At 40.0% G+C, this 14161-nt stretch overlaps 1 protein-coding gene and 1 long non-coding RNA gene across 2 annotated transcripts in view; one reads left to right on the top strand and one right to left on the bottom strand.

The window, feature by feature from the left end:
• scn1laa (sodium channel, voltage-gated, type I-like, alpha) overlaps nt 1-14161 on the top strand; it is a 31908-nt gene that overhangs the window by 7264 nt on the left and 10483 nt on the right. Inside the window, exons 2-17 of the mRNA XM_077536551.1 lie at nt 1505-1821; nt 2049-2167; nt 2274-2363; nt 2449-2577; nt 3571-3662; nt 3782-4045; nt 5239-5302; nt 5453-5594; nt 6631-6837; nt 7973-8221; nt 9418-9789; nt 10682-10799; nt 10868-11106; nt 12012-12185; nt 12263-12619; nt 13305-13787. Coding sequence (XP_077392677.1) covers nt 1558-1821; nt 2049-2167; nt 2274-2363; nt 2449-2577; nt 3571-3662; nt 3782-4045; nt 5239-5302; nt 5453-5594; nt 6631-6837; nt 7973-8221; nt 9418-9789; nt 10682-10799; nt 10868-11106; nt 12012-12185; nt 12263-12619; nt 13305-13787 — 3363 coding nt within the window. The 5' untranslated portion in view covers nt 1505-1557. The remainder of the gene's footprint in view (nt 1-1504; nt 1822-2048; nt 2168-2273; nt 2364-2448; nt 2578-3570; nt 3663-3781; nt 4046-5238; nt 5303-5452; nt 5595-6630; nt 6838-7972; nt 8222-9417; nt 9790-10681; nt 10800-10867; nt 11107-12011; nt 12186-12262; nt 12620-13304; nt 13788-14161) is intronic.
• Nucleotides 8934-14161, bottom strand: part of LOC144030341 (uncharacterized) — a 21181-nt gene continuing 15953 nt past the window's right edge. The window contains exon 4 of the long non-coding RNA XR_013287236.1: nt 8934-9656. This is a non-coding gene — a long non-coding RNA (uncharacterized LOC144030341). The remainder of the gene's footprint in view (nt 9657-14161) is intronic.

Raw genomic sequence — 14161 nt, 5'->3', positions numbered from 1 at the left:
GCATGCTGTTGCACTGGCACCCAAGCTAAAGCACTATGTACCACAGTACTTTATTTTGTCAATCTCTGAATTTCACTTTTTGGGATGTTTTGATGGGAGGATTTCGGTTACATCTGCTTGGCCATCTTATTTATTTATGAATGCCTCTGGTGGCTGGAATATATCCCACTTGGTCATTACAGAGCTTTGCCTGCCAAGATGAGAGGAGATAGCTACAAGCTAGCTTGTGAAGCTAACAGGCTTGGGACTAGCAAGAAGAGGGAAATAACTCACAATTGTGCTAAAAACCACTGATACAAATGAAGGCACTTAAGTTATTATTGGTTTTTCCCAGTTCCGACCAGAAAGCGTTCGAGGTGAAAGTAAAAAACCAAAATGGCGGACAGTGGTAATTTAAAAAAAAAAAATTATTTTGGTTCTTAAATCTCCAGCAAACTTACCTTCTCGCAATTTTACTTCATTTATTGTTTTTATCTTATTTGATAAGCATACCATACAGTTCAGTAGTTCACCGTATAATTTCATGCAGGGAGATTACATGATTACGTGAAGTTATGTCGAATATTTATGAATGAAGAAAGCTATTTAGTTTTACACTCAAGTAAATTCACAGTCTGTGTTTCTAAAGGGGTCACCATTGTAGAGTGACGTCACTTGTAGTCCGTGGGTGAAGTCGGTGTCCTTTTTTTTTTTTTCCGACTTCGCAAGTCTTCAAGGGGGTGTTCCCGTACACACTTCCGGGTTTGAACTCGGAAAAGTGCGACTTCCGACCATCCTCGAATGCAGCAATAGATGGCGTAGGAAGGCAGACCCATGCCCAATGCCCAAGTGTGTCACTGGTCTCCTATTTAGCCACACCCCAGAAATCAGAAAGTTTTTGCTTGGAAGTTTTGATGGATAAAACACCTGTTGGGAATTGTGTTCACCTGTAGGCCTAAAAATTTCACCGGTAAGCACAGTATCCCAAACATTTTGTATATAATGCATATATAGTATGTATCAATCAGCTGTATAGGATATTTCAAAATGCTGCTACTGGTCCACAAATGACAGAATGGTTTGGGTCTTGCATACATTAAAGAACTGCTGATTGATTATAAACTCATAGCACTCTGAGATCTGCAGACTTTGACCCAGAGTTTAATGTAAACATGGTGAAGCTGCATTTAGCAGTTATGCTGCACGAAAATAAGTTGTCAACAGAAATGAAGTCAGCCCCAAGTGTAAATTCTCGATTTCTTTAGTTTTTTTTTTCTTTTTGATGTATTTTAACGTTGTCAGTGTATGTTCTTTTAGTAATTTTTGTAAGCTACTTTTGTTTTCTCTGCTTTGGCTGCTTCTAGGTGTTGCCTTTGCTTTTGTGAAGCACATTGAGTTGCCTTGTGTATAAAATGTGCCTATCAGTCGGCCTATCATTATCAGAATTGAAGGAGATGAAAATCAACTGGGTTAAAACAAAATGTAAAGTTCTTCTGTTTTAAAGAAACAACACTTTCCGTTCCAGGCCTTTTTCTTGCGGGAGGCTAGCTGTGCGCTCTGAAGGTACAGGATGAAAAGATGGCGCAGCTACTTGTACCGCCAGGACCAGGAAGCTTCCGCCGCTTTAGTCGCGATTCCCTCGCCGCCATCGAGAAGCGGATCGCCGAGGAGAACGCCAAAAAGCCAAAGGGAGAGAAGAGGAAGCGCAGCGACGAGGATGAACCCAAGCCCAGTAGCGACTTGGAGGCGGGAAAGTCCGTCCCCCTGGTGTACGGGGAGGTCCCCAAAGGAATGGTCTCCACACCGGTGGAAGACCTGGATCCCTTCTACAGTAATCAGAAGGTAGGTTTGTTCAAACAACATACTTAATTCTGGTTTTGGCTGGAGGAAAGTAGTAGTCAGGACCGATGTGCCTTGACAAGAAGACCAGTAAAAACGAGACATGAATCAGCAGTCTCCAAAATGTGATTAGCGATTTGTTGAGTCTGTTCAGTGAACCACAGCGCCGAGTGCTCGTAAATTAGCTGCAAAGTGCTGATATGATTGGTCGACTGTCTTTTGTTTCCCAGACGTTTATAGTAATAAACAAAGGAAATTTCATCTTCCGGTTCAACGCTGCTCCCGCCTTGTACCTCCTGAGCCCCTTCAACCCCCTTAGAAGAATATCTATTTGGATTTTGGTCCATTCATATCCTTTTGATAATACTAACTTGCCTATATTTCTATGGTAGATTGTGTGAGTGTAGCTTGAGTGTTGATTCTATGACGTGCTTTTCCTTAACGCCTGTTTGCAAATTGTTCAGCTTGGTGATCATGTGCACGATCATCACCAACTGTGTATTTATGACGCTGAACCGGCCGCCTGACTGGGCAAAAATTGTCGAGTATGTCGTTTCCCTGGTCACACATTTAATCTAATGTTGGAAAGTGCTGATAAACTTGAGATGAAACCTTCTTTGTTTCCAACAGATACACATTTACTGCAATCTACACGTTTGAATCCCTCGTTAAAATTTTAGCCCGAGGGTTTTGCATAGGGAAGTTCACCTTTCTTAGAGATCCATGGAACTGGCTGGACTTCTCTGTCATTGTCATGGCGTAAGTATGTATGTACGTACAGTGCATCTAAGCCCCAGCATTTTTAGAGTGCCTCGTAGTTGACCATGAGTGTGCGCGCATCTCGCAGAGGAAGATGGAAAAGCCAGGACATTTTGTTTTGAAAGTCCGACTTGACAGCCAGCGTATAGACTCAAGTTCTGGGAGGCGTGGCCCCTTTAGAGCGCCTCGTTGTTGATGAGTGCGGGCATGGCATGCAGAGAAAGACAAAATTAAGAGGGGCATTTTTTTTATTTTTTTATTTTATTTTATTTTTTTTTTAAGGCTGACTTTACAGCCAACGTGTGGATTGGAGCTTCGGGATGGGATGGCCACTTAACTCATTTACTCCCAATAACGTATAAATATGTTTTTTAAGTGTCCCAAAGACTTATTTATACGTTTTTTTGTTGTTGTTTTTTTTAATGCTAGAGCATACAGAAGGCTTTGATGCAGCCTCTCAACTGCAAAGAACGGTTGCAGAAATGGTAGTTATTACACAAACGGCCAGCAGGTGGCAGCAGAGCAAAGGAGATCAACCAGGGCTATGGAGAAAAAAAATTACCGCTAATTACCGCAAAACGGAAACAGATAGAAACATACTTTTTTTTTTTCCTGATGAAAGAAGAGACTTTAATCTTTCTTTTGATAGGTTCCATGCTTTTATAGCAGTAGAACACAATATTCTGTGGGCCTTGCAAAATCAGTCAAAATCCAGTAAAACAACCGGGAGCGAACGGGATTTCTTCTGTGAAAATGGCTGGGAGTCAATGAGTTAAGAGCGCCTCATTGTCAGCTCTGAGTGTGCGTCACAGAGAGAAAGGAGGAAAAAGGCTTTTCATACTTGGCATTCTTTTTAATAATTCAAATTTGGCAGAGCTGTTAACACCCTTTCTCTGTGGTGTTTCTTTTTACATACTTTACGGGGCTTTTCATACTGATTGCATGTTGTTCTGCTCGTTCTTTCTCAGTTTTTAATTCTAAGTTCCCCGGCAGGTATGTGACAGAGTTTGTAAATCTTGGCAGTTTCTCAGCTCTGCGCACATTCAGAGTCCTGAGAGCTTTAAAGGCAATTTCAGTGATCCCAGGTAAGCTGTGAAGGCAATATACATTCACTTACCTGCATGATATGTTTACTGCCACTGTTTACACTAGAATGCACATTTTGCTAGCTGACATGATCTAACAACGTCACTGCATTTGGTAGGATTGAAGACCATCGTCGGTGCGCTGTTCCAGTCAGTAAAGAAGCTTTCTGATGTGATGATCCTCACTGTCTTCTGCTTGAGCGTCTTCGCCCTCATAGGGTTGCAACTGTTCATGGGCCATTTAAAGCAAAAGTGTGTGTTCATGCCGGTACACAATAATTCTGCCATCAATGGCACATTCCTTAATGAGACCTACATGTACGGCATGGACAACAGTACCCAGGAAGAGACTTTCAACTGGACTGAATACTCACTTGATGATCGTGAGTATTTGAAGCTACTCTTTCAATCATTCTACTCGATCAGGTGTCCAAACGTTTTCATTTGAGGGCCACATCCAGAAAATCAGAAGGACACAAGGGCCACATAATGTTATGAACAGAAATTGTGTTTAGTCCTAAAAATTGTACAAATAATTTATTTGTGCTTTAGCATACTTAAAAAAAAAAAATGCAACAGTATATAAACCAATTTATTTGTAAAATGGCAGTAGTGTTATTATAGTTTTGGAATTTTTCATTTGAGTTAGTTTTTATTAATTTTCAGGGTGGTTGTGTTAGTTTTTATTTGTTTAGTTTTTAAAAAAATGCTTAGTTTTGAGTTTAGTTTGTTAGTTACAGTATTAGTATTATTATTTTTTGTGTATTACTTGTGTGCAATATTAAAAAAAAAAAAACACCATGGGAGCAACGTCATCTTTTGGTGCTTTTCTATTGGCTGCTGCTAGATGACGTCACTTCTGTGTGACATACTTTCAAACGTCATTATTCCGGTTTATATCAAAATAAATTGACTAAAAATCACATTTAAAATCATCCCCAAAGGCTCATGCATTAAATTACTTACCAAAGACTAAAACGAAGGACGTTTACTCTTAATTATAGTTAGTTTTAGTTAAAATGTAGTTTCAGTTACTTTTCTTTTTTTAAAAAAGCATTTTAAAGCCTTTTTTATTTTATTTCATAACAATATTGTTTTCTGAATTGTAGTTTTTGCATTAGTTTTAGTTAACTAAAATAACGATACCCTCCCTTCTTACTTTGACCATCTCCAAACATTTTTGTTTTGTTTATTTTATTTGAACTGAGTCAAATGCCATTTTTAGCATATGTCGCGGGCCACTGAAACATGGACGGCGGGCCAGCAAATGGCCCCCGGGCCGTAGTTTGGACACCCCTGTACTAGATTAAAAACACACATATGAACTCTGTTATGTGGATGTGAATATTGTATTGGACATTGTATAGGTACAGGTTGGCTAACCTAGAATCTAGCTAGCTTAGCCGCAGGTAGCAGCTATTGGATTTGACCCAGTGTTTTGTCCTCTTTATAGATAGATCATGACAAACTATGGTTACCAACAATAACAATGTGTGACATAAACATTAATTATTTATCAAAAGCGTCTTGCACTGCAACCACTCTACTTGTAAGCTGCAATTATTGTCTCTCCCAGGAAATTACTATTACCTGTCAGGCAAACGGGATCCATTGCTTTGCGGAAACGGCAGTGAGGCTGGGTAAGTTGATCTCAAAGTCACACCCGAAGGAGCATCACAATGAATTGAATTGAAGCATTAAATCATGACGCTTGGGTTGATATTCTATTTTTTTTTCGAAGAGCAATATGATAGAGTGCTGTTTTTCCTTTTTCTTGTCTTTTGATGCAGGCAGTGTCCGGAAGGGTTTTCATGCATCAAAGTGGGAAAGAACCCAGACTATGGTTACACCAGTTTTGACTCATTTGGATGGGCCTTCCTTTCTCTCTTTAGACTCATGACTCAGGATTTTTGGGAAAACCTATACCAGCAGGTAAAATGTAATATCTGACTATGACAACAAAACATTTGATTTAATCTAATTTTGATTGGGACACTGCAATTTTATATAAGATTGATGTGACTGCACAAAGAGTCCAAGTATATATTAAATACATCGAGCCCTTTTCAGAGCAGCTCTGTTTTTGATCCAAGCCAACGCTTAACCTTTTGGGTGAAGGATTTTATATCTAAAATAATTTGATTTCATTTGGCAATGATTTCCAAAGCCTCTCACAGAGAAGGTTGATTGCTCAAATGAAGAACTTATTGCTTCATTTTAATGTTTATGGTTCATAGGTTAATGGATGAGCAGTATTTGCTCTTTCTGTTTGTTTAAATACAACAACAGCACAGGTTGTCCTCTGTCAAAGCCCTCTCACGTTACACTATTTGAAAAATACATTTCGAAGATGTTGCTCAAACAAAGCTCGACATGATGCGCAGGTGTGTCTTAACCAGAATGAATAAAAACGAGTCAATGCTTGTTTTGTTTAATTTCACAACGGAGATAAAAATTCTGCCATTATAGGGGTGTTTGAACATCATTATCTATGACTTATGTTGTGTTAATGTGTAAAAAAAAAATAAAATATATATATATATATATATATATATATATATATATATATATATATATATATATATATATATATATATCTTAAAAAAAATAGTAATAATTGGCAATAAATTCGGCTGATTTTTGCCAATTATAATTGAGATAATACTGGCAAATTATTATGCAATGTATTCATTAAACAGTACAGTCAGCTAAGTGAAGGTCCACCATGTCATTTAAATTAAATGCTGACATCAGCCAAAAATGTCCACGCTGTCAGCAAGCTCACACATTAATAATGCTGTTTGTATGTACTGTATTTTATTTTGTTTTGTTTTTTTTCTGCTCAAAAGTCTCAGGTCTCAAAAGCACCAGTAACTGTAATTCTCGTGGCATTGGCAAAATGACAATTTACCTATAATTCATCGTAAATTGCCTAATATGACATTAGTCATTTGTTTGCTCCTCGTAGACATTACGCGCCTCTGGAAAGCCCTACATGGTGTTCTTTGTGCTGGTTATATTCCTTGGCTCCTTCTACCTAATTAACCTGATCTTGGCTGTGGTGGCGATGGCGTACGAGGAGCAGAGCCAGGCCACCATTAAGGAGGCTCAGGAGAAGGAGGAGGAGTTTCAGGCCATGTTGGAGCAACTCAAACGACAGCAAGAAGATTCTCAGGTGGGTCCAGTGTTGGGAGTGAGGAATTACAAAAGAGTTGTAAAAAATGCAGTGGTGCCTTGACTAACAATTGCCCCAATTTATGAGTTTGTCTAGTTATGAGCTATTACCGTATTTTCCGCAGTATAAGGCGCACATAAGTGCCTTCAATTTTTTCAAAAGCTGACCATGCGCCTTATATATGGCTCAATATTGAGCCGCAACAGGTCTGCTGTCAAGACGCTATCGGTGACCCTGCACGATCGGTGACGAAGATCCCGCCATCTTGGATCGCTAGCTAATACTAATACTTTACCTCAGAGAAAATAATAAAACAGCTGTTTATTCATTTTGGAGGTGAATGGAGTTGTCAGAAAGCTGGTTTGTAATCTATTCATAAAGTTTGACTGACCTATCTGACTGTTTTGTTGACATTCCCTTTAGCGCAGCACCATCTAATGGATGCATAACCTAACCCCAGCCTCTACTTTAGCGACTTTATATGGAAAAAGTTTTAAAATATGTCATTCATTGAAGGTGCACCTTATAGTGCGGAAAATACGGTACTTTATCTTTATTTTGTTGCGAGTCGAAATTGGACTTTTCAGCACACTTCAGTAAAATATCGCTGATGCACTTTCAGCCACTTGTTGAATGAGATGCGGAGGAAGAGAGAGGGAGAGAGAGAGAGAGAGAGAGAGAGAGAGAGAGAGAGAGAGAGAGAGAGAGAGAGAGAGAGAGAGAGAGATCGAACCGGGTTACCGAGGTCAATGGCAAAATCTTTCATGCGGCGTCTGTATTAAATAAATTAAATAAGAGGCTAATTAGCAGATGTCGACAAAAAATTTCGGGCAGCATAATCATGCGCTCACCAAGCTTTGTGCGCCCATGATAATCAAGATGCCACTTTTTTTTTTTTTCTTTTTTTTTTTTGGTGAAACTAAAGTAAACAATTTTCATCGAAAGTACGCCTGTTAAGACTGTTCCCATTTCTACTGTGTTGTCTTGTCGTCTTGTTAAAGGCCATCAATCTGTTCATGCTAAATGTCATAACATATAATCCAATAACAAAGATCCGTTATTGTGTTACTCGAGATGAAATTGCTTTTCCAAACTGATGTCAAACGCGCCGTTTGAAAATCTGACATTTCTCCAGGCCGCAGCGGTGGCGTCTGGAGAGCACGGTGAGGTCAGCGACCACGCCGGTGGCACGGAGAGCTCCTCGGAAACCTCCAAGCTGAGCTCCAAAAGTGCTAAAGAGCGAAGCAACAGGCGGAGAAAAAGAAAAGACGAGGGCAAGGTCCCAAAGTCCGAGTCTCAGGAGAGTTTTAAGAAGGCCCGTTGTCGCTTCTCAGTGGAGCCCAATGTGCTCAACTATGACATGAAGTTGTCCCCATCCCACCAGGTTCAGTACCATTCAAACGTTGATCTGTTGTTCTGTGTCGTCTTGCAGCGTCATGTCGCTCTCAAGGGCCTGATTTACTCAAGATTGGTGCGCGCAAAAATGGGTGCAAAGTTGATGTTGCACGAAAACAAGATGTGGAAGCTGATTTACTCGCATCCACGATTGAGTCTTACAGGAAAAATCACCGAGACAGATCAGACAATCTCGATTCCAGCGCCACAAAATCACTTCACCTTGATTTTAATTAGACTTCATTTTATACTTTTCATGCTCTGCCAAATTTCCCGTCACTGCTGCCTATATGACGGTCACCAGCACTTTTGCACATTTGCCGACACGGCCACCAACAGCAGGCGCAATCTGTTAACGTGAACATTCAATTTAGCGTCCACTTTTTGTTATCTTAGTAAATCAGGCCCTAAATGTTGAGATTTTAGATGGCTGCTCTCGTTCTGCTGTGAGCAGCAAATTAATGAAGACTTGTGACTTATGATAAGTCAATAAAAATGTAAACATTATCGTTCCGAAAGAGCTTCTCTATAAATGAACTGCATTGCATCCAATGAGATCCAATATGTGAGTTTTATCAAAAATTAGCAAACCCTGGACGAAACGTCTTCCTTTACTAACAACTTTATTATCACTCCATTGGATTGTGTAGGTGTAATGTTACGTTTATAGAGTGATTACATTCTTTCAAAACGCTACTGTGCATCTTTTACTGATTTGTTGTGCATTGCATGTCCATGCTGTGCCTCAGTAATACACGCTGTTGTTATTTTCATTACAATCAAGCCTGAAAAGTAAGCTTCTTTACATGTTTGTGGCGCATCATCATCCAAATCCAAATCTTCTTCTCAACTCCTCATTGCTGATGATGTCACCAATGATGCTTTTTTTTTTTCCTTTTTCTTTTTTTTTTCGCTCTCCTTGAAACGCTTTTCACAATTCCGGCCACCATCATTACCAGTTCCTTCCTTCCTCCACCTCATCATCATCGTGGTTTTCAGCCATCGCAAATACGGCTTTTAATTTGCTTTGCTTTCAATGCTGATTGCGCATTGGTCATCGTCACGCCACTTTTCATCCCCCCCACTGAAGCCCCGTCAGTTTCATATGATTGTCCTAAAATTGTTTCTTCTTCACACTCCCCGTGTATTGCGTCCTTGCTACTGAAGAATATCTTTCTCTCTTAGTCCTTTCTGAGTATTCACGGACCCCCATTCTCATCCAGACGGAACAGCAGGACCAGCGTTTTCAGTTTCCAAAGCCAATCGCGAGATGCCGGCTCAGAAAATGAGTTTGCCGATGATGAGAACAGCATTTTTGAGGACAGCCGGAGTCGAAGAGCCTCTTTGTTTTTGAGCCGGGGGTGTGACCGCCACAGCAGCAGTATCAGCCAGTCCAGCTTCTTTCCACATCCGCTGCTTTCACCCTGCAGGATGAAGCAGAGCACTGTAGACTGCAACGGAGTAGTGTCCTTAATGGGTGTCGATTCAATCCCGTTATCACCTATGGGGCTCTTTCGTCCTAAACTGACCGTAGATATGACCTCCAATAGAGACAAAGTAAGAAAGGGTTGTCCCATCTCGTTTCAACTCTGCCATATCATCAGTCGTTAATTCTTTGCTTGTTGTTTTGTTGTAAAGCATGCGGACCTTAAAAGGGGAACTCAAACCAATAATTCCTTGACCATAATAAGTTCTATGCAGCCCCGTTAGTCTAAATATGGTATTCTGGTTCATATTGCATTAGCAAAATCTAGCAGTTTTTAGCAATATCAGAAGGCGGCCATTTTGCCACTTCTTGTCACGTTAAGATGACATCATAGTTGCTCAGGTCTCAGGTAACAACCAATCACAGCTCAGCTTAGAAAACAGGTGAGCTGTGATTGGTCGTTGCCTGAGCTCTGAGCAACTGTGTTGTCATCTTCAGTCGCCAGCAAGTGGCAAAATGGCCGCCCCCTGAGATGGATAAAAACGGCTGGGTTTAACTTCATCGCTCCAGAAATGTAATATTAATCAGAATATTTAGGCTAGTGAAGTCACATATAACATATTATTGTCAAGAAATGTTCAAGGTTGACATCCTCTTTAATCAATGAAATGTGTATTTAAATTTCTCATAAAATCCCAAGATACCTTAAATGCATATGAGGAGTATAAAAGATGTTTCTTGCGGTACAGTCCAGTTCAGTTCATTTTATTGCGCTTCCATTTCAAAGGGTTCCAGAATATCCAACTGGAAACTGACCACTTTCAATATCCATTCGAATACCATCCCAAATACTCTTAACCAGGGAAAACTGAACTGAACTGTAAGGATCTTACGGTAATGGAAAAAAAAATCAGAATAGCCTTTGGACTGGTTAGCTGCCATCTCACAATGTTGTTTACTATTTGTCACTTTTATGATGCTAATTCTCACTCAGCATTTACAAAAGAGCGTTCGTCCCACCAGGCTGACACCACCGACACCGATGGAAGAACGAACCAGGAATGTCCCGACTTTCCCGAGGACCCCGGGGCCAGGGATAGAACTTATAGCGTGGCCAGTGTGATAACCAGCACAATGGAAGGTAGGTTGCGGATGCTGCGATAACTTTTGACCCAGACCAACGGCAATCCTATCTTTTCTTTGCAACAGAGCTTGAGGAATCGAGACAGAAGTGTCCTCCCTGCTGGTACAGTTTTGCAAACACTTTCCTCATCTGGGAGTGTTGTCCGGTCTGGCTGATGATCAAGAAGGTGGTCAGAATCATTGTGATGGATCCATTTACGGATTTGACCATCACTATCTGCATTGTACTCAACACCTTATTCATGGCTATGGAGCATTACCCAATGACTGAGGATTTCCAAAGGACGCTAAGTGTGGGCAATATAGTGAGTTAAAGACTCTGTATTGTGGATTATTTATTTTTTTTCACCATCATTTCATTTCATTTTGATCAGTCGGCCTTCCTACACTTGATAAAAACTTCAGCTTCTTTGTTTGTATCAGCAGTTATCCAGTGCAATTATTCCCGTGGGGTAGTCTACTGCCACTAGCATAGCCACTTTAGAGCGCCTCGTTGTTCGTGATGAGTCACAGAGAAAGGCAGAGGAGATCCATTTTATTAGTGCTGGGTATCGATTCTAATTTCCTCAATCGATTCGATTTCAATTGCAACAGTTCTGTTTAATTTTATTTTTATTTTTATTTTTTTTCTATTCGATTCAATTGATTGCAATTCAGTCCGATATTGAATTAATTCTAGAACATCACATGATAAAAACTTCACAAACATTAAATTCCAAATAAATTTTTTGGGAGGCAGTAAATGGTTAAATAATTTAGCTTACACAAATGTTGACATCAGCAAGGATGAGATGAAAATCTTTTTATAATTCTAATTCAATAATTGTAAATATAAATAAAAAAAACGATTCTGAATTGTCTTAAAGTGCAATAAGTCACGTCTTTCATGAATGTAAGAAAATAATTTTAAGTTCATCTGAACAGGAAATTTCAAAATACAAAAAAAAATGGCCTTTAAAATTCTATTTCCTTATGACTTTATTGGAAAAATAGATATTTCCATAATCAATTCATGGTTTTATGAATCAATATCAGGCTCGAAAAGGAAAAATGATTTGATAGATTTTTATTTTTTTTTATTTTATTTTTTTTAAACCCAGTCCTACATTTGATATACTTTGCAATGCAAGGGTTGGTAACAACATTAATCCCTGCGGTGTGTCACATAATAGTGACAATGTTTATGAAAAGAGTATTTCTTTTTTCCAAGGTATTCACTGGCATCTTCACAGCTGAAATGGTCTTCAAAATCATCGCTATGGATCCGTACTATTACTTCCAGGAAGGATGGAACATTTTTGATGGAATAATTGTCAGTTTAAGCTTAATGGAGCTCTGCTTGTCCAATGTTGTTGGAATGTCGGTCTTGAGATCATTCAGATTGGTGAGTTTCGACACGCAAAACATTCTGTGAAAGCGATTGAGGACTATTTTTCAATCCTCGTCTTTTTCTTTTGACAGCTGCGAGTGTTCAAGTTGGCCAAGTCATGGCCTACTCTCAACACCCTTATCAAAATAATTGGTAACTCCGTGGGGGCTTTGGGAAACCTGACGCTGGTGCTGGCCATTATCGTCTTCATCTTTGCTGTAGTGGGCATGCAGCTGTTTGGGAAAAAATACAAGGATTGTGTGTGTAAAATCTCCCAGAGCTGCACCTTGCCCCGCTGGCACATGAGCGACTTTTTCCATTCATTCCTCATTGTGTTCCGAGTGCTTTGTGGAGAGTGGATAGAGACCATGTGGGACTGCATGGAGGTGGCTGGACCAACCATGTGCATCACTGTCTATATGATGGTCATGGTTATTGGAAACCTTGTGGTACATTTTCATCTCTTGTGGTCAATTCATGAGTCCAAGTCATCCAAATCGATAGGTCAAGCTAATTGATGCAAACGATAGATATATAGGGATGTAACGATATCCAAACATCACGATACGAAGGTCACGATACGATAATTATCACGATATTGTAGGGGAATTGGCGATATTTAAAAAAAGATCACAATATTGTAAAAAAAAAAAAAAAAAAAAAAAAAAAAAAGAGAGCTCATGCTAAAAAAAAAAAAAAGCACAATATTGTGCTTTTGTACATAACAGCAATGCATATAAACCACCGACAATCTCTAATAACAATATTGAGGCACTTACTTGCTAATGCAAGCACACATTGATCGCTTCACAAGCAAATTAGGCTCCCCTTTATCTGACAATTAGCAGAGATTTTAAACATAGAAGGCCAAAACATCCCTAATGAAAATTAAATTGCACTAATAAACTCGCCACTAGAGGGTGCTAGAACTGCGCAAATGGAAATCAACCTGACATTTTTTTAACAAATGTGTTCCTTTTAAATATTTTGAACATGACGACGACGATATTGTGGCAGTTTTAATATCGCGATATCACGATATTGCCCTTATCGTGACATCCCTATAGATATATAAACATACTATTGCCTTACAATATCCCCTACGTTGATCTCATTGGTCTCGTGATCTACTAGGTGCTGAACCTGTTCCTGGCCCTGCTACTGAGTTCCTTCAGCGCGGACAACCTGGCTGCCACCGAGGACGACAGCGACACAAACAATTTGCAGATCGCCATTGCACGGATCCACAGAGGCATCGCCTTTGTCAAGTCCCTGCTTCAAAGCACCTGCAACAGTGTCTGTCTAAGGAGTAACGGGCAAAACCAGGGACAGGACAGATCATCCCTAGAGGATTTCCATAAAGCTTCAGGACCCAACGGCGTCCCGAACCATACTATTAAAGAGCTACCAAGGAACGGAAACGGGGATGTGACTGGAGTGGACAAAAGTGGGGACAAGTACATTGTATGCAGCAAGACCGATGATTCCATAATGTCTTTCATCAACAACCCCAGTCTGACTCTCCACGTTCCTATCGCGGTGGGGGAGTCCGACTTTGAAAACCTCAACACGGAGGACTTCAGCAGTGTCTCGTCCGATGTAGCGGAGTGCCGTGTGGTAAGGATGCGCTTTTACATTTTCTGGGTTCTGTTTGAGGTGTTCGTCCTGAGAACGAGTTGTCCTTGCATCTTGTTGTCAAGTGCTTGCTCAGACAGTATACGATGATCAATTGTTAGGCATAATTAAATAGCAATTTTAGTTAAACCAGTAAATGTATTGGTTCATAAATAGATTAAGTTGTGGATTTTGCCATTCAGCTCTTTGCAGCTCCCAAAATGAAACTTAAAACAATCTCACAGTTCAGGTAGGGAGGGAACACAAACGTGAGTGCGGTTTATTTGATCCAACCACGCAGAGACAAAATGAACTACTGCTTGGGAGGATTGTGGCTTTTGTGGTCGGAAGAAGACAGCTAATGGAAAAGGCACAAC

Source organism: Festucalex cinctus, chromosome 11, assembly GCF_051991245.1.
Source record: "Festucalex cinctus isolate MCC-2025b chromosome 11, RoL_Fcin_1.0, whole genome shotgun sequence".
NCBI classification, from domain to species: Eukaryota; Metazoa; Chordata; class Actinopteri; order Syngnathiformes; family Syngnathidae; genus Festucalex; species Festucalex cinctus.
Note: the sequence above shows the minus strand (reverse complement) of the source record. Positions and strands in the feature narration are given on the sequence as shown.